General features: G+C 36.7%; 2 protein-coding genes across 2 annotated transcripts in view; one reads left to right on the forward strand and one right to left on the reverse strand.

Moving 5' to 3' along the window:
- LOC21394476 (protein NRT1/ PTR FAMILY 2.7) overlaps positions 1-10,530 on the forward strand; it is a 40,758-nt gene extending 30,228 nt beyond the window's left edge. The window contains 3 exon segments of the mRNA XM_010114038.2: positions 8,865-9,258; positions 9,701-10,040; positions 10,042-10,530. Of these exon segments, the coding sequence (XP_010112340.2) occupies positions 8,865-9,258; positions 9,701-10,040; positions 10,042-10,530 (1,223 nt within the window).
- A 9,817-nt stretch (positions 10,531-20,347) lies between these two features.
- On the reverse strand, positions 20,348-25,409 carry LOC21394483. The gene is made up of 7 exons (XM_024176028.1): positions 25,394-25,409; positions 25,105-25,241; positions 24,400-24,663; positions 21,590-24,240; positions 21,387-21,492; positions 21,145-21,222; positions 20,348-20,705 (listed from the first exon to the last, which is right to left on the reverse strand). The coding sequence occupies exons 1-7, from the start codon at positions 25,407-25,409 to the stop codon at positions 20,637-20,639; spliced, it is 3,321 nt and encodes a 1,106-aa protein (XP_024031796.1). The 3' UTR covers positions 20,348-20,636.
- Between the last annotated feature and the right edge of the window lie 70 nt (positions 25,410-25,479).

The raw sequence follows: 25,479 nt of genomic DNA on the forward strand, positions 1-25,479 counted from the left end.
GTTGGCGTTGAAACCAAGTTGTACACCACAGCTTGGTTAGAATCCTCATGATACTGAAGATCATAGTCACCTACAATTTCACTTCGTTTCCAATCTTCCAATGCCAAAGATGCTAGGATTCTTGGAGTCTTTCTGCTGAGAACGTCTGCTACCACGTTGGCTTTTCCATGATGATATTATAAGGTGAAGTCATAATCCTCCATGTATTCCATCCATCTTCTATATCTTAGATTTAAGCCCTTCTGAGTGAACAGATACTTCAGACTCTTATGATCGGAAAAGATCTAGAATTTTACTCCATAGAGGTAGCATCTCCATATCTTGAAAGCAAAAATTATTGCTGCTAACTCTAGATCATACGTGGGATAGTTCTGCTCATGTGGCTTCAGTTGACGAGATGCATAGGCCACAACATGTCCATTTTACATCAGAACACACCCAAGTCCTCGTCTTGAAGCATCAGAATACACCTCGTACGGCTCATTACTATTAGGAATCGTCAGAATCGGCGCACTGGTTAGCCTAGTCCTCAGTTCTTGGAATGCATGTTCACAATCGGCATCCCATTCAAACCTGACTTCTTTTTTAGTCAACCGAGTCATTGGAGCAGCAATACTCGAGAAATCCTTTACAAATCATCGATAATACCCCGCAAGTCCTAGAAAGCTTCGAATTTTGGCTACGTTCTTCAGTCGTTCCCATTGTAGCACCGTTTCAATCTTTGAGGGATCCACTGAAATTCCTTGTCCAGATATAACATGTCCAAGGAACTTGACTTCTGTCAACCAGAAATCACATTTCTCCTTCTCTGCATAAAACTGGTGCTCTCGAAGAGTCTGGAGAACAATCCTCAAATGTTGCTCATGCTCTTTCCAAGTCTTTGAGTAAACCAGGATGTTGTCAATGAAGACTATCACAAACTAGTCTAAATATGGGTGGAAGACTCGATTCATCAAATCCATAAAGGCGGCAGGAGCATTCGTCAATCCAAAAGGCATTACTAAGAACTCATAATGCCCATAGCGAGTTCTGAAAGCTGTTTTTAGAATATCATCTTCCCTAATCTTTAACTGATGATACTCAGATCTCAAGTCAATTTTTGAGTAATACCATGATCCTCCCAGCTGATCGAACAACTCATCAATCCTCGGTAATAGGTACTTGTTCTTCACGGTAACCCTATTCAATTGTCGGTAGTCTATGCACAACCGAAGGGATCCGTCGTACTTTTTCGCAAACAAGATAGGTGCACCCCACGGTAAAGTGTTGTTCCTAATGAATCCCTTTTCTGCCAACTCTCTGAGTTGTTTCCTTAGCTCTTTCATCTCCGCAGGCACCATTCGATACAGAGCAATAGAAATCGGAGCCGTTTCTAAAAGTAAGTCGATGCAAAACTCGATCTCTCAGTCAGGCGGTAAACCAGGCAACTCATCAGGGAATACATCCGCATATTCATCGACCACGAGGACCTCAACATTTTCTCCGGTGATACCGGATTCACCCTCTAATGCCGAAAGGAATGAGAAACAAGCTAAATTCCACCGACCTCTGACACTATGCCTCAATAGTCGTTCTTCAGTAACCGGGTTAACACCTCCTTGATACGTTACTATCGTGCCAGAACTGGTAGTCAAAGTAACTCTCATACGGTGGCAATTAACAATCGCCCCATATCTTGACAACCAATCCATTCCAAGCACTACATCAAACTGATTCATGGGATGGATTATCAAATCTGCCTTTAATTTCTCACTTCTAATTGTGATCACACACGACCTACATATGCTAGTCACCTCCACACACCCCAGTGGAGAGTTTATGAACATTGAAATCTCTAGATCATCGGGTTTCAAACCCAAAGCTTTTACAAAAGAAGTGGAAACAAAAGAGTGCGTAGCACCAGTGTCGAACAAAACTCGTGCAAAAGAGTGAGAGATAGGTATCATACCCTCAACAACTGGGTTTCCGGCATGAGCTCCAGAACTTTCCCCGGCCATGGTATGCATCTGCCCCGGTGATTTCCCTTTTCCCCTCTCATTGTTATTAGGTCTCTGGTTTCCAGGCCTGTACTGTTGTTACGGTGGGGTAGACTGTACTGATACGGAAGCCTGTGACCAGAAATAAGAGTAGTTCGGCGGACGGAAGATCGGTGCAGGAGGAATTGGGATCTGTGCAGGCAATTAGGGCTGATAGAAAGGTGTGAACTGTGGAAGTCGATATTGACTATGAGCAATACCCCTTTGATTCTGCGGTGATTGTTGGGTCTGTTGGTTCACCGGTTGGCCCCTAAGAGGACAGTTCCTTTTGATATGCCCTAGCTCCCCACAATGGTGGCACTTGAAGTAGGGTCCACTCTTCCCACTTCCCGAAGAGCCACTGCTACCACTAGGCACTCTCCCACTACCTTGCCCCTGATCACGGCTCTTTTTGTTACTCCTTTGGGGTCCTCCTGAGGTTCTTCCTGAAGCTTCTCGATCCTGGAGGAAGGCGATGTGTTCTTGTTCAACAGAGATGGCTGCTGCAACCAAGTCACTATAGACTCGATGCCTTAAAGCTACCACTGATTTTTGGATCACACCCTTAAGACCTTTCTCGAACTTTAGGCACTTCATGCGCTCTGATTCAATCAAGGAAGGAGCAAAACATGATAGCTCATTAAACCTAGCTTCGTATTCCCTCACTGTCATATCCTCTTACTGTAGGCCCATGAATTCCATGGCCTTTTCATCTCGATAGCTTTGGGGAAAGAATTGCTCATTAAGGAGCGTTTAAATTGTTCCCAAGTCATCCCCTCTACATCATGCATTCACCGGATATGCTTCCACCACGCACCTGCAAAACCTTCAAACTTAAAAGCTGCGAACTCCACCCAATACTCATCCGGTACTCTTATGGTACTTAGATGCTTAGACACAGATTCGAACCAATACTCGGCATCCTGGGGCCCACCCGCGCTAGTGAATGCAGGAATTGAACTACGCCTGTACTCACGGAAGTAGTTCTATTTTTTGTCCTCCGTAGGACGTTCATTTTGGGCTCTAGTAGCCAACCCCTGGAAGGCGGCGTACATGGCTTCCATGAATTGCTCATTCGGCATCGCCGGTGGGTTAAGGTTTCAACAGAGCGACAGCATTCTTTTATCTGAAAAGAAAGCTAGACTGTTTTAGTGGTTTCCTGATGTCATTCATGTATGCATAATTCCAAACCCTAAGGTTCTAAACCAAGGGCTCTGATACCAAGTCTTGTCACGCCCCCAAACCGGGGTTAGTGACGTGGAGGCTTGTTTAAAAGATTAAACCTGTTTAAGAGAGTGATTACCAAATAATGTTGTAAATATTCTAATTTTTCAAATCCAAAACATCTAGGTATTTCCAAACAAGCCCCCTGCATTCAGGAGAAATTTAATTTCGAGAAGGGTGGTGGAATTTCTAACCAAACAAATTTAAAACCACATCCCTAGTATCAAGTCAGGAATTCCCACAGGTGTTTAGCATACATGAATATAAACAAATGTGACATCAACCACAGTCTAGCAATATTTAAGTTTACAATCCATAATCTTTTATACATGCCTTGAGATAAAAGATAAGAAGAAATACAACTCTTCACCTCCCGAAGACGAGTCCACGTCACCGGTAGTAGCTACCTACGCCGCACAACTCCTCGCGTCGCCTGGAAGGGTTTAATATATTAAAAACATAATAAAAGTGAGCGAAATGCCCAATAGGATATAATTTTATAAAGCATTTAAAATAAAGGTACTCACGGTCTAAAGATATACACCCGAAACCGGTCATCCCTTTTTAGAAAGGAAATACTCACATAGTAGAAAATGTTTGTATCATGAAAGTGTGCAGCTCATCATACCACTAAACAAGAAGCGGTAAAAATGTCTGTCTAATGAAAAGTGCAGAGCCATTGTTCCACTAAACAAGAAGTGGATCCATACAGGTTTCGGGACCTACCCCCAAGGATGCGATTCCCCCATCCCGATCTCTGTGGCCACTATGCGTTGTATCATTCCTTAAAATATTTCATTTTAAGAAATGATACTCTTTAAAATCTCATTTCCAAAATCATTGGAAAACTTAATAGCATTCTTATGCTATTCCTTTGAAATCATTTTCATTAAACATATTTTGTTCTAAAACATTTTCATTGACTAAAACCATTTAAAGTAAGGCTAACAAGGATATGGACAAGAATATCCTACCTTTTGAATGTCAAAACTGTGGCTATCTTCACATAGCCCTAGCTCCGCTTGCCTTCGAGACTCCAATTCCAATCGTGCCACTAACTTTCCCATCAAAATCAACAATTTAGAGTTTGATCTTTCTCACCAAACATTCTCGTTTAATTAGATGCAATTGTATCATATTAGTGTGCCATAGTTCAAAATCAATGTTCATAAACAATTCTTAATTCAAATCATGATTCTTTGACAATGGAGATTTATTCCGGAGAATCGAATGGAAAACAAGGATTCATGTGGCTAATCCACTCATTTTGAGTTCTCAAATGAGGTTAGGTCAATTCCACATCGAATTTCATGGTCAAAATAGGGTTTTGGGCTGTTTAGGGTCGAGTTTAGTGGGAACCGGTCGACCGGTGACAGGGGAGGGTAACTCCACTGGTCGGCCGGTGGAGGGGTGACCGGTCGACCGGTGAGGAAGAGTTCCAGGGCCAGCCATGGCCGATCCGCGTGAAACAAAGTCAAATCCTAATTTTAGGTTCGATTTTGACATATTCTCAAGGGAAATACATAGATCCAGTTTCAAATCAACAAATAGGGTCCAAAGAATCAAAAACCCCCAATTTTCATCAAGGTTTCATCAAAATGCATTTGAAAATGAAATTTAAACCAAAAATCACCAAACTCGACTAAAATGAGTTCCATAAGTCTAAATCTGAAAATCTAAAGTAAGTTTCAAAGAGTTTTACCTCGATCCAAGCTTTGATGTTGAAAATCTCGTAAAAATCTCTGTTTTTCTTCAAATCCGGTTCAAGAACGTTCTTGAGAGAGAGGGAAAACTTGAAAGAAGGAGAGAGGAAGAGATGGGCGAGAGTGAGAGAGAGCTCAGTGAGGGAGAGAGAGAGACTAAGAGAAAGAGTAAGTGAGTGAGAGGGTTACGGGAGAGGAGGGAAAAGAAAAGAAAGAAAGAAAAGAAAAGGAAAATAAAATAAAATGAGGAAAAGAAAATAATAAGGAAAGACAAATAAAAGTAAAGAGGGGTGGAACTGTAATTACAAAAAATAAATTTAAAAGTTCATGATTAATTAAGAAAATCAATTTAGACACACTAATAAACCACAATTATCATAATTAAACAAGTTTAATTCCGGAGGGCGTTACAAGTACTCAGAAAAATTTGAAAATGATGAACTCCGGCACCACCAAACTAAATCATATTCTCTCTATAGGAAAAGCAAGTTGTGATCGTCATGGCCTTGGATACATCGATGAAGGTTCAATGTCAAAGACTGTGTTTGTTAAAGCGTCACCTGCTCCTGAGTCTCAAATTATCCCATGTAAGAAAGTTATTATTTTTCACCCTCAACAAAATCAAGAAGGTTTGTTCCTACATGTCACTATTATAATTTGTCTGGTCACATTAGACCTAGATATTACAAATACTTGAATGCTTTAAAAAGTGGTATGATCATTAATCCATCAAATTTCGCATTCACAAGAAGGACACTTAGAATGAATATTGATGTGTACGAAAAATTTCCTAGACATGTGTGGGTAAGAAAATATGATTTGAGATGTCATATGACTTATACTTCTTTAGAAGCATGTACTAATGGTTGTGTGTGAAGTAATGGTGGTTGGTCCAAACATTTGACAGGTGATAATAGCAAGATTAAGAGAGTGTTACATTCAGGGGGAGCAATTTGCAGAAATCAATTAATTGGAACGTGATCTGCAGGAAATTGTTGCACAGAGTATTCCATCAGGTGTTACAACACTTTCTGTGACAACAGTTTCTAGAAGTTTTTTTTATTATTTTCTTTGGCAGTATTTTGTCAAAAAGGGGGAGAACTCTTAATTACCCCCTTAGTTGAATTTTATCTTTTATCTTGTAATAGGTTCATTTTGTTAGTAATGTTAGTTTTGCCAAAAATAACCAAAGGGGGAGATTGTTAGTGCATTTTGTGTTAGCCTATTTTTGGCAAATTGGTTATAAGATTGGCTGGAAATTAGAGGCCTTGATTGTTGAAAATCAAGAGTGAACTTTTGGGGAATTGATTTAATAGCTGGAAATCAAAGGCCTGATTGTTGAAAATCAAGAGTTGACTTTTGAGGAATTGATTGCTTGTGATCTTGAGGTTGGAGGCAGGTCGAATCAGTGGGAGATGGCAGAACGGAGGTGAGGTTTTGGTTTTGAAAAAAAAAAACAGAGAGAGTGCAGAAAATAGTAGAGACGTTTGTGTTCATGTCAGAGTGAGATTGAAATGTTAAGTGTCGTTTGATGTGTTGCGATGAATTGTTAAACACTTTCGAGTTAATTCTTCGGGAGAAGATTTCTTTGGTTTCGGTAGGACACCGTCAAGTCGAGTGGTGCTCGTTGATCAAGCTTCCTAAGGAGATTCTAGGCAACGGCGACATCGTCAAGGAGAGAGTCGTTGAGTGTGTAAGACCGTTCGGTCCTTTGTAATCTTTTGAACTTAGTGGATTGATCACTGTCTGGGCGTGGCCCCGCAGATGTAGATGTGCGCACCGAACTACGATATCATTTTTTGGTGTTCTTTAGTTTTTCCCTGCATTACTTTCTGTTTCTACACGTTTTCAATTCTCTGTCGTTTTTTGCTGGTTTAATTTAACGTATCTGTCATCAGTATTACAACTAGTATTATAACACTCTTTGTGACACTGACCGAAAACGTTAGGAATTAAATTTTCACAGTCAACCTTGCAGTGGCATGGTGGATGCTGGACAGCATTGACGACATATGCGACGTCGAAGCTCTTCACCCTGACAGTCCATGGACTTGTCCCACGTACCGAGTCACCTTCGACGCTTCTGTCATATGGGACCTGATTGGACCAAAGCGGCTGTTTGGACCAGGAGGATTGTATCGAAACTTGGTGTGGTTATTCCTCATTGGAGCTGTCATGCCGGTTCCTATTTGGTTGCTGAGCAAAATGTTCCCAGAAAAGAAATGGATTCCCTTGATAAACATACCAGTTATGTCCTATGGCTTTGTAGGAATGTCTCCCGCAACTCCCACCAACATAGCGAGTTGGCTTATCACCGGAACCATCTTCAACTACTTTGTTTTCTGATACCACAAACGATGGTGGCAGAAATATAACTATGTTCTATCTGCAGCATTGGATGCTGGAACTGCATTCATGGCTGTCCTGTTGTGTTTCGCCTTGCAGAACGAGAACAAAAATTTGAAGTGGTGGGGCACTGCCCTTGATCACTGTCCGTTGGCAACATGCCCGATTGCACCGGGTATTAAGGTTGATGGATGTCCAGTTTTCTGAAGCTGAAAACAAGTAGGAAATGATGTGGCCATGACTAGGGAAGAAGAGAAGAAAGCAAAAATGTGTTGAATTGGCAGTTAACTATAATTTTCTTGCTTATTCTCTCTGAAATAGAAGGAAAAAGAAAGGGTATCCCCACTAATGCTTCAGGATAGAATTAGTTGTTAAAGTGCAATCTGTGGCCGACTAATAATAATATGTACCGACTACAATTTACAAAATGTGCATTGTAAAATGCAAAAGCAGTAAATAAATCAGCAACATCACGCATTTTTCTTGAATGTAAATAAATATAATAATAATAATAAAAAATATCACCTCTATCCTATATTGTTTTACTCTGCGTTTGACTTTTGAAAGGAATGAGATCAAACTTGGACTTAGTGCAGCCATTCCTCATGACTATTTTTTTCCCTCGATTTTCTGGAATCCTGGTCATGTCTAATATTGGTCGCCGTACGCTGCACATATATTTCAGAACCTAGGGACCTATTATCTCACCTTGCGATCCAAATAAATTCCAAGTTAATTCTTCGGGAGAAGATTTCTTTAGTTTCGGGACGAAACCGTCAAGTCGACTGGTGCTCGCCGATTAAGTTTCTTAAGGAGATTTTAGGCAACGGCAACATTGTCAAGGAGGGAGTCGTTGAGTGTGTAAGACCATTCGGTCCTTTGTAATTTTTTGAACTTAGTGTATTGATCACTGTCTAGGCGTGGCCCCACAGATGTAGGTGTGCACACCGAACTGCGATATTATTTTTTGACGTTCTTTAGTTTTCCCTGCATTACTTTCTGTTTCTACACGTTTTCAATTCTCTATCATTTTTTGCTGGTTTAATTTAACGTATATGTCATCAGTATTATAACACTCTCTTTTTGACACTGACTGAAAAACGGACCTAACACACCTCTTTCTCTTCTTGTATCAATCTAGTGGTAAATAACTACGACCTTTTTCTTTCTTTTTTTTTCGCTCTGTTTCTACAAATTCGTCCAGAAAACTGATACAAATCATCTAAACCAAAATATAAGTTGTGAAGGGTAAACTTTTGGGGACAAATAATTATTACAATTTTACAAAGCTTACAGAATTTTGACATGTGTGCATTCATGATGTTCATGGTACAATTTTTCATTATGGGTAAATGCTCATAAGTAGTAATAGCTAGCATGCAGCGTAAACTTGAATTTGATTACCTCATCTTATGTTCCTCTTTGCAGGGCATGATTCTTTTTGCTCTAACTGCAATGCTCGATTCCTTGAGGCCAGCGCCGTGCAAAAATGGATTGCCGAGTTTGTGCAAATCACCATCAAGAACTCACTACGCAGTGCTATATTCTGGATTGGCTCTATTATCATCTGGAACAGGATGTACTCGCTTTACCTTAGCTACAGTAGGTGCAAATCAGTTCGAAAAACAAGACGGTAGAGATATTTTCTTCAACTGGTACTTCTTCATCATGTACATGTCGGCTGTGATAGCTTCAACAGCCATTGTGTATGTTGAGGACAATATTAGTTGGGAATTGGGTTTTGGGATATGTATTCTTGTTAGTTTGATTGGTGTGGCCATTTTCTTGTCCGGAAAGCGTTTCTATCTTCGCGATAAGCCACTTGGTAGTCCATTCCTGGATTTCGCTCGCGTAGTTGTCGCTTGTTTTCGGAAGAGGAAAGTTCTGATCTCATCTAGAAGTGAGGATTACTACTACGGCCATGATGGAAATGCAAAAATAGTGGCTACAATACCAGCAAAGAACTTCAGGTATAAAGTTGAGTTGATAAACACTAGTATAATTTGATAATATTACTTGAAATCCACCCACCAAGAATAAGCTTACAAAGAAACGAACATCCTATTACTGAATTGGGACAAATTCATTTGAAGAGAGAGAGAGAGAGAGAGAGAGAGAGAGTGAAAAAAAGAAAGTTAGGAAATGTGCTCCCTTAACTCACCTCTTTTGTTTTGTGTTTTGTGTTTTTTTTTTTTTTTTTAAATTCTGCCCCTCCAAAGTTATTATATAAAGTGAAGGCGAAAATCTGGTATAGTCAAAGAAATGGCATAAATGTTTGTGCTCTCTCACTAGAGGAGGATTTCTTCAGATTCTCCTTGCAAAAATGCCACACATTCTCCCACTAATTACTCTTTTTTTTGTTTTTGTTTTTTTCCCACTAATTACTCTAACAAGGTAAAAATTTGTTTGCAGGGTTCTGAACAGAGCGGCTCTAAAAACTGAAGGAGACCTAAAACCAGATGGCTCGGTTGCAAAACCGTGGCGGTTGTGCACAGTACAACAAGTAGAAGATGTAAAAGCTCTCATAAGAATTCTGCCACTGTGGTCATCCAGTATATTTTTGAGTACTCCAATAGCAGTCCAACGCAGCTTAACAGTCCTCCAAGCTCTAACCATGGATCGCCACCTCGGTTCAAACTTCAAAATCCCAGCAGGTTCTTTCCAAGTACTAGTCTTCATATCAAGTTCCATTTTTGTCATACTAGTTGATCGTTTCCTGTATCCCATGTGGCGGAAGTTGACCAGTCAATCCCCCGACTCCTTTCCAACGAATCGGAGTAGGCCACGCGATGAACGTGCTTTCCATGGCGATCTCAGCACTTGTTAAGTCAAAGCGTCTCAAGGTAGCTCATAATTATGGTTCGAATTTGGCGCCCACGTTGGCTTTATGGCTATTTCCACAGCTGGTTTTCGTTGGAGTTGGAGAAGCATTTCATTTTCCTGGCCAAGTTGGTTTCTACTATCAAGAATTCCCTGCGTCACTTAAAAGCACAGCAACTGCTATGGTGTCAATTGTAATTGCCATAGCTTACTACTTAAGCTCGGCTCTAATCGATCTCGTTCGGAGGATTACCGGATGGTTATCGGATGATATAAACAAAGGGAGGCTTGATAGTGTGTATTGGGCGTTAGTCGTGTTAGGTGTGCTAAATTTTGGTTATTTTCTAGTATGTTAGACCTTCTATAAGTATCAAAATAATGTTGACAACGGAAGGGACAAAAATTCTGTCTCTGACATGTAATGGTCATTAGTAGAGAGATTTGTGTTGTAATGCCAAAAGAGATGATATCATCCTGTCCTGAACTGGATCTTCTATGTGTCGCAAACGGTGTTTTGACCAATCATATCATATTATGTCATATCATTTAAAAATTTTAAGATAGTTGTAACTAACTTTTCCATGCTGTATTGTTTGAATCTATGATAAAGTGATTATTTAGACACCATTTGAGACATTATTAATTGAACAGGTAATTTGAATCCTTATGTCCTCTTATCTTTCTCGACTCAAATTCTACTTTTTGACTTGGGGAAAAATTCAGCGACAATTCTATAATGTGTCGAGTCAATTATTTGATGTGTTGTTCTAGCGTTTAATTTATTTCTTTCTAAGTCTCTGGATTGGGCACATACAGGAAGGTAATTGCAGATCATAGTGACATAAAGCCTATTTCATTTTCATGCAACTTTGGACCACCGTTTGAAATATGGAAAATAGTAGAAAATATGCCAATATAAAAAACTTAAGAAAGTATATAGGCCAATTTTTAATTATAGAAATTAATAGGCCATAATTTGTCAAGTTATAGTTCATAACTAGATAAGTTATGGACAAACTTGTTAAGTTATGGTTCATAGCTAGACAAGATATGGACAATTATGGACAATAACTTGTCAAGTTATGGTTCATAACCAGACAAGTTATGGACGAAAACAGTAATTTAGCCTATTTATTAACTTATGTAAACTATTGGCCTATTAATTTTAATTCATCTCAAATCTTGGCCTATTTCCCTCTTTCTCCCTTGAAATAAAGCCTATTTCAAGATAGGGATATTGGATAGTGACCCTTTCTAAAACATATTTTTAGTAAATTTCGTTAGATAAATTAAAAAATATTTTTTAAATGACTGATTAATCAAATTAATGATGGATTTACCAAAACCAATCAATGATTTACCAACATCAATAAATGGTTTATCAAAATACAGTATATTTATTTCTTGAAGAAAATTTTTTAATTAGCAAAACTATTGACATTTACTTCATAGTTCTAGCGACTCGCAAGCACCATCCAGTCCACCGTGTTTTGTCTTCAAAAAATGATACAAGTGGGGACAATAAAAATTGGTCATTTATACTAAAAAAAATTCAAGATAAACAAAAACGTTTTTGTAGGCACAGTCTAATGGTAATTTTACACCTAATCCCATCTTGTAATGTTCATTTCGAATCCCCCTACTTCTAAAACCTCAGGTCCAATTCTAGATTGCCTCTGCATATAAAGAGTGTTTATAACATTATATAGATATGTGATAGAATTCTATCTTTTGAAGGGGAAAAAAAAAAAAAAAAAAAAAAAAAGAGAGAGATTGTTAAGTTTGATATTAGGTTTGATTTTTGGAAAATCCAATTTTTCTTGTTTTGAAATTTTCGTTACACCTTTTTGAAAAGGAAAGGACTAAATCTAATAAATGAGGGATACTCTGCTGAAAAAGTAAGATAAATAAACAATTATTAAATCCGTAATCCTAATTCTAATAGATAATTGATAATTCACTTCCAAAAAAATCTAATTGATTTCATTGAGTATTGACCCATCCGAAATACAAAATAAAAAGAGTAAATTAAATTAAATCTAATAATACGCCTAAAACCAATATAAGAGTTTTAAAAAAAAAACAATATATCAAAAGCTAAATATCTTCCGAGTTCAGATTAATTCTAAACCGTACGTGACCAGTATGCTGTGCGAATACAAAAACTAAAAAAAAAAAGTTGTAAAAGAATAAATATGAAACTGTTTAAATAAGGAAATTGATGAAAACTTAATTGTAATTTTAAAATTTCAACTAGATATTCTAATAAAAACAGAATCATACTAAAATCTAAATTTGATGAAAATTCTACCAAAAGATTCTTGTTTAACTAATTCCTAAACACAAAAAACAAAAAAAACAAAAAAACAAAAAAAAAACCACAAAATTAAATTGTAGCTTAATATAGCTAGTAAAGAAGTCTTTTGAGTTTAATATTGTACCCAGTGAAGATTTTCTAGGGATTCATGTAAGGCTAATTTAGTAACCAGAAGGATTTCCAAGCGCAAAGTTGTGCCATTATCAGTTGCTGAGTCTCATCAACCATTAACGTTGGACTTGGAACACCAAACATTACTTGATCAATATTCTTGCACGCATCCTCCGCAAATCGGTCGATCTTGGCCATGGCAGATTCACTCGTCTCCACATTTTCTCTGAGAAAACTGAGGGAAAATTCACTGCCAAGAAATCTTGTGGTGAACAAAAGTTGAAACTCGTCAGAATAGTAAGGCAAAGGTGGCATCCCCGTCTGTAGAAATTTCATGCACCAAATCGCCTCTTTGGCCAATTCACGTACAATAAAGTTGGGTAAAGGGAAAGTCTTGGCAACTATATTGGAGTTGACACAGATTTCAAGCCATTTCCAGAAGCCTACGATTCTCATGGCTGATTGATAGCCAAACCCTAATTCACCCACAAGCCGACCGTATGCTTGCTCGTCGATGACATGGGAAATTATGATCTTTTCAGTTGCGGTGAGATCGGTTATAAATGGTTGATTTTCCAGGCTTATTTTCATGGAGATTATACCAAGAAGAATATGAATGAGGAGGATCGGAATTGGTGAATAATTCCAAGAACTTATTGGACTGGTTTAACTATACTGCTTGAAAATAATTAATTGACATACTTGAGAACTCATCTATATATATATATATATATTTTTTTTTTTTAAATAGTAATCTATTTAAAAATTTAAAATGGTATATTTGAGTTCAAAAGTATGTATTTAAAACCTAATTAAGTTTGCACCACAACTAAACAGGAATTTAAAATTCGGGAAGGAATTCGATCGAGAGTTATAGATCTATCTAATTAATTAATACTCTTTTAATGTCTATTTACAAAATCTCTCCTTTTTATAGATACTCTTCACATGATACCTAATCTAACTCTTTGATGCCGCCACTCCGATTTTAATTTTATTTGATTTATAGAAATACAATAATTAATAAATCTAATTAAAACGCTTCTCATGCTAAAAATAACATCTCAAAACACCCAAAAAAAAAAATGTAAAAGTAAAAGTATGAATATGTTCATAATATGATCCTTCTCTTCTTCTTTTTTATGAAAGTCATAATATGGTCTTTGTTTTTCTATCTTCATGACCAATAGTGTCTTGCGTTATTGAAAACAAAAACAAAAACAATTACTAAAAAGTGAAGTAGAAGATCTAAAAGCTCCCATAAGAATTCTCCCACTGTGGTCATCCAGCATTATCTTTGAGCACTCCAATAGCAGACCAAGGCAGCCTAACAGTCCTCCAAGCTCTAACCATGGATCGCCACCTCAGTTCAGACTTCAAAATCCTAGCAGGGTCTTTCCAAGTACTAGTCTTTATATCCAGTTCCATATTTGTCATACTAATTGATCGTTTACTCTTTTCCATGTGGCAGAACGAGACTGGTTGATCTCTAACACCTCTCCAATGAATCGAAGTAGGCCACGCGATGAACTTGCTTTTCATGGCGGTCTCAGCGCTTCTGGAGTCAAAACGCCTCAAAGTGGCACTTAACCGTGACCCTAATTTGGCGCCCATGTTTGGCCATATGGCTGTTTCCACGGTTTCGGTTTGAATTGGAGACAGCATTTCATTTCCCTGGATAAGTTGATCTCTACTACCAAGAATTTCCTGTATCACTTAAAAGCACAGCAACTGCTATGGGGTCAACTGTAATTGCCATAGCTTACTGCTTAAGCTCGGCTCTAATCGATTTCTTTCGGAGAGTTATTAGATAGTTACCGGATGATATAACTAAAGGGACGCTTGGTAGTGTGTACTGGGTGTTTGTTATGTTAGGTCTACAAAATTTTGGTTGTTTTCTAGTACGTTTTACCATCTATAAATACCAAAATAATGTTCACAAGAGTAGGGATGAAAATTCTCTCTCTGATCTGTAATGCTCAATATTAGTAGAGAGATTTGTGTTGATAAAGCCAAAAGATGGGAGTCAAATGCTTTTGATTCAATTATACTTTTTTATCTGGAAGTACAATTTTAGCAGCTATTTATATAATGTGCCGACTCAATTATTTGCTATGTTGTTCTGGCATTTTATTGCTTTCTAAATAGATGTCTCCATAGAATAGTGGCCGAAACACTAGATATTGATCTCCATTTTTTTTCTTCTTAACACGAGTTAATCACTTTTATTCAGCTCAGTGTTGAAAATTTATAGCTATATGACAGTGGTATTTTTTTTATTTTCTTTTTATCCGGAGTCACTTTTTGTCCCATACAATCTCTTTGAACATTGAGTCTTTTTTAATTTAAAAATCGGAATTAGATAATGTCGCATATTATATGTTGCAACAAATTGTGGAACATATTTTGAAATATTTAAATTTTGAGAGATTATGATCCAAGATTTGAGATAAGATTTTGTATTGCTCTATATGAGTCTCAAATCAGATGCAATTGATGGCTTCTTAGGGCATTTACACATTATGTCTTGGGAAGTCCACACTTAACGTGCTTTGAGAGAAGAATTTGCTGTTTTCACAATTTGCAGGGAATTCAACCAATCATCATTGTTCGGGAGAAAAATTAGTGGTCTTGGGGAGAGGACGGTTTGTAATTTGAAAGGGGTTCAAGTGTGTAGACATTGAAGACGGTGGTGCTCACTTGGCAAATACATTGAGTTGATTCTAAGTCTAATTGGTGTATGTAATCGTTGAGATTTAGTGAATTGGTCAATAGCTGGGCGTGGTCCATGGATGTAGGTGTATACCGAACCATGTGAAATTTGATTGTGTATTTAGTTTTGCTTTTGGCAACTTAATTTTAATTAAATTTGATAAATTACTAACAACGGATCATTCAAGATTAGAGGAAACGAAACAACACTGATTATGATCATTTTGTTTTTTTGTTTTTTTTTTTTTATTAATGGCAACTTATTGTGAGTTTTTGCTTTCATATGGTAAATATTGTTTCCTTATGATTATGATCGTTATATAACCAAAAATCACATTTGTTTGATCATGATTCTTGAGTACTTTTTTTAATATAATCTTTGTGGCAAAAACAAGGAATGGCCTTGTGTTATTGTGTATTATTGATCGATTAAATGGAATGCATAAAATAAATATTACTTGTTTGTTACGACAATAATGTGATAATCAATTATTAAAAAAAATGGGGATTAAAAAGTGATCATTACGGTAATTTCAATGGTATTGTGCTAATGAAGAACCTTTTGTTTTCATTATGACAAGAATGTGATCGTAATTTGCTCTCCATCACCCGCACTTGTGTTTCTTTTTTGCGTCCTCTGTTTTTCGCTTGACCATTTTATTTCCTTTACGCCCAAGTTTGAGAATTAGAAGTCCCATCACCAGTTCGGTCTTTCAATAGACATTTTGGGTTTGTTTCTGTTTTTGTTTGTTGGAACAAAAAAAAAAAAAAAAAATGATTAAACTCCGCAGCTTTGATGTTTACCATACTACCCTTCATTTACATCCCGTGTGATGATCACATGGACAATCCCGTTACTAAATTTAAGAACATCTCTAATGCAATACTGTAATTAATGTGCTAATAGTATATTAAGCATTTGAGTATAAAAAATTCTCTTCACTGCAATGCTATTTATTTTGTCAAATTTCTCATATACTATATGAGAAAAAGTAGATTTAGCATTTCAAATAGCATTATGAATTAGAACAAAAATTAAAATATCATACCATATCACACTTTTTGATAGTAAATATACAATTGACATTAGCATTTGTATTGGAGATGATCTAACAGAACGACTAAACCCGATGAAATATAAAAGTTCAGGGCAACGAATGACGCATATATGAAGGTATACCGCGTCGCACCATAGCGGTTCTTAAAATTTTTTTGCATTGATTCCTGAAAGAGTTCAAATGAGATTTTAGCAAGGTCCTCCCTAACTCGTCCATATATCTAACAATATATAAAAGAGTTAAAGATTTAAAAATTCTTAAATAGTTGTATAAATAAATTTATCATTATTCGGTAAACAATAAATTTTTTAAGTGTCTCTAACACAGTAATAAGTGCGGAGCACATTTCAAAATTAGTATAAAATAAAAATAACAAAATTATACTAAAAATAACAAAACCAACAAAACTTGCATTTAATGATTGAATGGCAGTTTAATGTACAAGTAAAAGAAGTCTATACATGAGTTGTTATTCAGGAGGTGGATATTCCTTGTAGGAGGACAATATCCGAAAGACATTCGAACAAGAAAGCTGAGCCCCCATTTGATCTTCTTCCTCCAGAAGAGATGGTAGTTTAAGCGTACTAACTTTTTGATCAACTATTATGTCACTAAAAGCATACTTGAACACACACTTGACTAGAAAGTCCATCTTGGCCAAGGCACTTTCTCTCTCTACATATTTCTCTCTCAGAAAACAAAACGAAAAATCGCCGCTATTAATAAAGACCGGCGAGAATAGAAGTTGGAAGTCATCCGACTGATAAGGTAAGGGTAGAATCCCTCTTCTTAGAAATTTGATGCATCGAATCGCCTCTTTCGCTAATGCGCATAGCATGAAGTCGGATAAAGAAGAAATACTAGCGACAACCTTAGAGTAGCCACAGCTTTCAAGCCAATTCCAGAAGGCTAGAATTCCCTTGGTTGATTCTTTGTCAAATCCTACGCTGCCTACAAGCCGAGCATATACTTGCCCGTCAAGGCTATGCTCCAGCATTTCAGAAGTGAGATCACTAGAGAGGGAATCCATTACTTATTTTCATACAAAATAGTACGTGAGAAGAATGGAAAGAGGAAAGATTAGAATTAGAATGAATTTCATGAGGTGATTGTGGTTTAAATAGTGGTTATTACGAGTCCTTGTGGAACTAAAACTCTTTTTTTTTTCAAGGAAATAAACTCTTTGACACCCGGAGGAACTCAAATATATTCCAGATAATGTACTAAAAAAAAGTACTGCATATATGAAAAATAAAGGGAAAAGATCAACTTAATTGGACCTAATTTATTTACAAAAAATATAGTAGTACGTAAGAAGAATGGAAAGAGGAAAGATTATTATTAGAATGAATTTCATGAGGTGATTGTGGTTTAAATAGACAACCGCTACATTATTTAGTATTATTACGAATCCTTGCTAAAACTCTTTGACACCCGGAGGAATTCAAATATATTCTAGATAATGTACTAAAAAAAAGTACTGTATATATGAAAAATAAAGGGAAAAGATAAACTTAATTGGACCTAATTTATTTACAAAAAATATATTTTTTGCTTTTGAGAAAAATCTGAGAAGATATATATTTTTTTTTGTTTTAGGGTTTTCCTTTTTTTTTTTTTTTTTTGAATCTACAAAACAATTTTTTTTTCATTTAATGGTAGTTATATCGTTTCACCCTAATTTTTTGGTTTATAAATTACGTGAGGGATGAAATCAAAATAATTATTTTAAATTCAAAAGATTGTTGTAGTTTCTAAAAACATATATACAAATAGAGAAATAATTAAAATTAGGAGTTGTAATTACATAATTAACCCTTATCTTTTTGTTACTTCTGTAAATCGGATGGATCCGGGTGTCCCCACTCGCCCACTTGCTAAACGGGGCCAACTTATGTTCTAAAAAAGAAAAATAATAAACAATCAACTTATGTTCTAAACGGGGCCAACTTCCAAACAACTAATAAATAATCACGTTCTGAACTTTTGCTAATCTTAGAAAAATTGCCCAACTTATGAACTTAAATTTCGAAAGTTCATAAAAGAAGAAGGGGAAAAAAAAAAAGTTGAAGAAGAACAAAAACACTCCGATTATGTCTCAAGAACTTATGTTCTAAAAAATAATAATTAATAAACAATCAACTTATGTTCTAAACGGGGCCAATTACTTCCAAACAACGAATAAATAATCAAGTTCTGAACTTTTGCTAATCTTAGAAAAATTGCCCAACTTATGAACTTAAATTTCGAAAGTTCATAAAAGAAGAAGGGGAAAAAAAAAAAGTTGAAGAAGAACAAAAACACTCCGATTATGTCTCAAATGGTGCCCTGAGTCAGACGAACGGATCTTCCGTACTAACACCGTAAAGCTTAATTCCTTCCGTGTTCCTTCCTAGTATCCTTTCAATCCAATCCTCAGACTACTTGACGTACACGAACGCATAAAAGTGACCCATCTTCTCTGCTCGTTATTTTCAGTTAATAATGGATTTGATGCAATCCCCATAACGCCTGATAACCAGTAATACTTGTTTATATCAATTAAAAGAAAAGGAAAGGAAATGTAATGTAATCATGCACGCTTTATAAGTTACTATAGTCTATAATATATACCTCGTAAAGAAACAATCTTGGCGTCAAAGCACTCCTTTGAACTTTCTTGTCGTTGTTGTTGTTGTCAAGTGAATCAGAACCGTCAATTTCTTGATTTTCTTGCGTTTTAAGAATTGATTTCACCTCCACCCTCGGAGGGAACAACATGTAATCTCCATCATTATGCTTTCGTGATTTTTGATCTGGAGGAACAATAATTACGCCGCGGAAGTCCTCTTTCTCCTTGCGTTCAATGGTCTCTTTAAAAGGACCCTTGTAATTCTGATCATAGAAGAAATTACCAAAGTAGTGCTTGTAATTGCCGAGGAGATTATCGGTGTAAGTGATTGAACCGTGGGGAAACTCCGATTCCAAGTATAACGATTTGAGGAGGATCATCGCTTCATCGGCGTAAATGGACAACAATATGTCGGACAAGGAAGAGATTCTTCCGACTATGTTTACTGAGAAAATGTCGTCCATGGAGGACCATAAAGAAATGATCATTCTCGCACTATAAGGGGTCAGTTTCAGCTCAACGAGGGACAGAAGTTTAGAATAGAGAACAAGTTTAGGAGACGCCATAGTTCTTGAGAAACTTTGATCACTAGCAGTACTAACAAAGATTACAGCAAAATCTTGAAGAAGAAGAAGAAGACTATTTGGAGTTTGGAGGCATGCGCTTTTTATATGTTCTGGTTTAATCCTATTCAGTATTAATGCGCATTGGATTAAACGCATCGAACCGAATTGTACATATAATATATATATATTTTTTTTTTAAAGAATTTTTCTTACATTCTTTAAAATATGATTTTATGCAACGTGGTCTTTGTGTGTAACCTTTTCTTTTTTCGAATTGCTTTATTGAATATATATTTTTTTTTTAAAAAAGAATTTTTCTTACATTCTTTAAAATATGATTTTATGCAACGTGGTCTTTGTGTGTAACCTTTTCTTTTTTCGAATTGCTTTATTGAAATATTATCTCAAATGCGTCCTTATTAAACTTTTTTTTTCCTCTTTATCTCGAGCAAATCTTTTTTTCTCATATATATGTTCAAATGCGTCCTTATTAAACTTTTTTTTTTCCTCTTTATCTCGAGCAAATCTTTTTTTCTCATATATATGTTATATACTTATCTAATATACAATATTCAATCAAAGCACACGTTTGCATGCATTTTAGTCTATGTTTTATTTATTACAAGTTAGTTTTGTTTAGTTACCACTCAAATCTTTCATCCATCTATTTTGTCATTTTGTACTTTTTTCTTTTCTTAAATATAAAATCTCATTTTTTTTAAAAAATTTCTAATACGCTTGACGTACCGATAGATCAAATTTTTTAACAGTTGAATCTACATATTTTTTTTACTTTTACGTGATTTTATGCAGATTCAACAGACATAAAACTTAACCTACTAATATGTTAGAAAAGGTCCCTTTTTTTTAATTCCTTCTAATTTGTCCACATTAAAATAATTTTTCCCAACCTGTCCTCACTTAATCAACCAGAAACAAGTTCTTCAGCAACAAGCTGAGCCACACACGTTGTAAAGTTTACACATTATATCGAGTATCATTATGGGCAGGGAAAAAGTTGAATGAAGACTTTTGGGGGCAACAATATGATTTACATTTGCCCAAAATTAGAGAAGGCCATAAGGTTCTAGCCAAAACGAAAAGTCGGAAAAAACAAAAAAAATCTTGGTTAGCCGCTAAGATAAAAAGTCAGTCATTGATTCGTGTTGGTGTATTTTGTACAATCAAATGGCCCGATTTCTTGATTAAGCTTTCGTTTCACCTGTAAACCAAAAACAATAAAAACATGTTAGTAGTTAACACACATGGCAAATGAATTCCCAAATCTCAATTATTAGCTAATATAAATAAATAACTAACAAAATACTCGACTCGAGTATATAAAAAGATTACCAAAAAAAAGTAAATAAAATAAAAAAAAGCACCAGAGTCTTTACCATCTCGGTTTGAAAACACACAGACATCAGTGATCATGACTACTGGTTTTTCAGTGAATTATATACTGGTTTTTGTATCACCAAGATCATTATTTTCACCCATGAGAATCACGATATTTTTCCAACCAAAAAAATATATATATATACATACATACATATCATTATTTTCACTCAATTATATATATTTTATTTTTGTATAAAATTGGTCAAAATTAGTGTGTTCAGTAATTTGGTTGAAATGATTATACAGGAAATAGAACTTACCGGCGACCAAGGACCTGGTTCGGGTGACCTGTCTTGGGGTGAATTTTGTACGGCACCAGTTTTCATGGTTAAGATCTCCTGCATCCAAATTTGTATAACATCAATATCTTACTAGAAATAAATCAAGAATACAAACAAAGAACCAAACACAGTCTGAGTCATCCAAGCCTGCATGTGTCATAAATGGAACAATATCTTAAGTCATCCAAGCCTGCATGTGTCATATATAGAACATATCTTACCTCTCCAGCAGCTTCAAAAGCCGCAAACCATTCGTCTGAAAATGGAGTAGCATATGGTGGAGGTTTAACCAGAATATCTTGCTTCTTTTCGATCCCAGTATTTTCGCTGAAAAGAAAGACAGCAATATTTAAGATTCATAAAATCTTTAATAGTTAAGTAACAGATAAAGCAAATGAAATGAACATTAAATAGAGATACGCACCGTTTTTTTGTTACATCCTGATCTTCTGTGGGCAGGGTGTTTTCTAGCTCGTGTTGCTGTTCAATGTCATGTGTGCAATTGACAGATTCTTGGTTGTTGCTTACATTTGGATCTAAATAAGACTTCGGAGAATTAGCTTCCTTGCTGAGCTCATTTTCATGTCTACACTTCGTAACACACCGCATATTCTCAACAGACAGCGCAATCTCAAGGGAACTGGTCGCTGCAACTTCCACTTCTAAGGACTCGGCATTTTTGTTCACATCAAGACCATCAATATGTACTATAGGTCCCTCATCACGTTCTTTGAGAACATTCTCAAAATCAATTTCCTCACATAAAACTTCAGCGCTGTTGTCCACCAGAGACACATGATCCAAACTAACGCCAGGAACACTTGCAAGAAGAACTTTGTTTATTTGATTAACTGGATCTTGAAGATCGGAGTTCCCATCTGGCTCCCCCTTCATGCAATTAGCAGCCTTGGATTCCTTCAATGCTTGACCCAGACTTTCCAATCCACTTCCATCATGAACACCGACTTCCAGGTCAACATCTGTGATGGGAATTTGATTAACTGGATCTTGAAGATCGGAGTTCCCATCTGGCTCCCCCATCATGCAATTAGCAGCCTCGGATTCCTTCAATGCTTGACCCAGACTTTCCAATCCACTTCCATCATGAACACTGACTTCCAGGTAAACATCTGTGTTGTTCCCATCTTGTGATTTCTGGGGCTTTTCAAGATAATGGAACAAGCAATGAGCCTCTAGACTCTGTTTCTCCTCGTGAGGTATTCTATCAGCTTCAGAAAAGCAAGGCATTACCTGCTCATCTTGCTCTTCCTGGTGCTTGCTAACATCATTTTCACCTCTTAACAAATAAATTTTCCCCATTGAAGAATGATCATAATCAAGAGAAAGTTTATCTTCAGGCTTTAAATTAGTATTACGGCAAGAACTTTCAACTGATAAATTGATCTTTTTGTCTTCTGCATCATCATGCTTGGGTGTATGATTTATCCAAGAATCACCTTCAACTTGCACTTTAAGACTTGGTTCACATGTGATATAAGGAACTTCTCGTTCACTTTCACCAAAGTTTCCACTTCCACCAAAGTGTCCACTTCTCTGGCAAGTGACATTAACATCTTCGGCACTCACTGCATCTGTGAGGTGATCTTCATCCATGTTTTCCAGTTCCACGGAAGTAGAATGGCCATGGAGCTGAACGTCATTCTGAAACTGAGCATCCTGGTTGTAATTCTCAACTACTGGTTCGCTGTCAACAGAAACGAGCAGAATATCCTCAAGGTTTTTACGCTCCACCAGCTTAGCTGTATCCGATCCACAATCTTGCATAGAAACTAGTATGAGACAAGGGCTGCTGGACCTTTTAAACTCACTTTCACAAGCATCGGTACCTTTCGGTTCATCAGATTGAATATTATTTTCCAGCTTTGATTCTTCAGGGAAAAAGCTTTTTCCACCTAATAAGCAATCATCAACCTGCAACATAACCTGATCCCGCAAAGCATGTTCTGTCGTAAGGAGACACTTTGAAAACTCTAGATATTCAGGTTTCTCCACAGCATCGCTAACAACCACCTCGTGCTGATTAGTTATCAAGGTGCTTATGTAACTTTTGCTGCTTTCAACTGTTGTGTTGGCATCCGGTGACTGCACACCTGCATCTTCTAAATTTAATTGTGCCCCCACTTTTTGAAGGGAGTTAGTACCATCATTTTTCTGCTCTATGGACCTAAGAGGAGAAGGTGCATCAGACTTTTCAATTTCAGTTACACTATTGTTTTGGACTTCTGAACTGATATTTGCAACATTGTTCTGAAGCATCTCGCTGCTGGAAATTGGACCGGCTTCACAAGATAAGGCATCCATCATCTCAGCTTGTTCCCCACATGATTCACTGACGTTGCACTTTCCAACATTGATCTTTGAAGAAACACCATGATCCTCAATTGACAAATAGGACGGTTTGTCTTCTGCAAACAGGTGATCATTAATATTACTTTTCACAGAAAAAGCTGTAACTTCTGATGCGGAGCTAGAATGGGATGTAAGGTCTGGATTTTCTTCTATTTCACTCCCTTTAGTACTCATCGCACTGTCATCAACAACTTTCATGTTCGTGTCATACTTGTCCACCTGTTGAAGGGTTCCTGTCTGCAAAAAGTCGTCATCATTTCTCTGCTGCATTAGATCTTCTATTTGAGAAGTTGATTTACTGGTACATTGTCCTGTTTGTCCAAGAATTTGGTGATCTATGCTGACAAAAGTACTGTCAAACTCTTTTTGACCTTTTATGGCTTTAGAAACATTATCGTTGCATTGCACTTTCTGTTCCATCTTCTGCATATTACTTACTCGTGAGTCAGATTCCACTATTTCATGCAAGGCAGGGTTAATAGCAGATGGAACTGAGCACCCCGAGGTTGCACATGAGGCTTTAATATTTCCTGTTCTTGCTCCGTCTTTAATTACTTCAGGTAAACTTCTCGGAGCAAGTGGGGCCCTTGATTCAAAAACTGTAATTGGGGAACCAAGATTCCTCAAGTTGGACGTGTCAGACATAGAAAGATTGGATGGCTGAGAATTCCTCCTTGATGGATTCTGCAAAGGGGGAGCTTTTGACTGCAATGAAAATAAAATAATAATAATAATAAGAAGAAGAGGAGGAGGAGAAGGAGGAAATCAGACATGTGGAACAGTGCAACTCATAAATTGTTTATTGTATTGATGTACATGATGCAAGAGTTTATCCTTTATTGAATAAAATTCGAGTAATCATACCTGACCAAAGAATCCCAGGGATGGAGATGGCATCCGCAAACCTGATGGTTTTGCCATTTGGAGTTGAGTACGTTGCATGCTAACACTGGTATGGCAAGCAGTTTGAGGGAGAGGTATTGCAGTTTTGCTGGATACATCATCTTGAACTTTCGGTGCAAGCCGAGTTGAAGGAAGTGGGGGATTGAGAATCACCTCTAAGTCACCATTTGCTTCAGTATTCAATTGTAACTGTACATTGCTAAGCGAACACTTTACTGAGGTAGGCTGCACAAGGAAAGTAATAGACAACAAAAGAACCACAACTATTATTGTAGAAAATCAACCTAGGCTAAATCGTATCCCTAACTTCTAGGGAAGTAGTTTCCTGATTTTATTCCCTAAGAAATACCGGAATATTTGTATTTATTGAGGAAGATATTGTAGATCCTGATTTGTAGGGATTCTAGGTCTAATACCGTGTATATATATAGGTGTAATCTTTCATCGTAAATAATAGACGTTATTCATTCTCATATCTCAGAAAACTTCAGTTATAGTCAACTTGAGATTTAAATGATCCTAAACAAGAAAAGGTGCTGACTACTTTCAGTCCAAGAAATGGTGACAGTGTGTAAGATTAGTGATCTCACCACTTCTAAGAGCTACCACACCCAAAAAAAAAAAAAAAAGGATGAAGAATTCACACATGAGAGATAGGATTCTCACCACAGTTCTTTTAGCCTGCCTAAGAGAGGTCTTAGTAGTTAAAGATTTGCCCACAGGACCAGATTTTGAACTATTCACCACATTCTTGGTATTGTTTGAGGAACCCCTTGGTCCAGAATTTATCTGAGCATTCACTGCTGTACAAACAAAAAACAGAAGAAAACATAAAGGAATAAACATATTAGGCTAGACATACATCTAGACTGAACATGACAGTTTAACTTGAAATAGAGTACAAAAATTCAAACTTCATATTTTATTATACAATTCAAGATCCTTGTAAGAATACCAGGCCGAGTTATCATATTCTGCTTTGAATCACTTGCAACTAGTGTAGAAGTACTCTTGGCAATCCTAGAGGAAGCACAATGAGTC

The sequence above is a fragment of the Morus notabilis genome, unplaced genomic scaffold, assembly GCF_000414095.1.
Source record: "Morus notabilis unplaced genomic scaffold, ASM41409v2 Scaffold160, whole genome shotgun sequence".
Lineage (NCBI taxonomy): Eukaryota > Viridiplantae > Streptophyta > Magnoliopsida > Rosales > Moraceae > Morus > Morus notabilis.

Bases quoted from the DNA above. Each gene is read 5' to 3' on its own strand.
- LOC21394483 (XM_024176028.1), bottom strand. The intron at 21,223-21,386 runs GTAAGATATGTT...ATTTGGATGCAG, and splicing joins CTTTTGAAGCTGCTGGAGAG to GAGATCTTAACCATGAAAAC. The intron at 20,706-21,144 runs GTAAGTTCTATT...TTTGGTTTACAG, and splicing joins AACCAGGTCCTTGGTCGCCG to GTGAAACGAAAGCTTAATCA.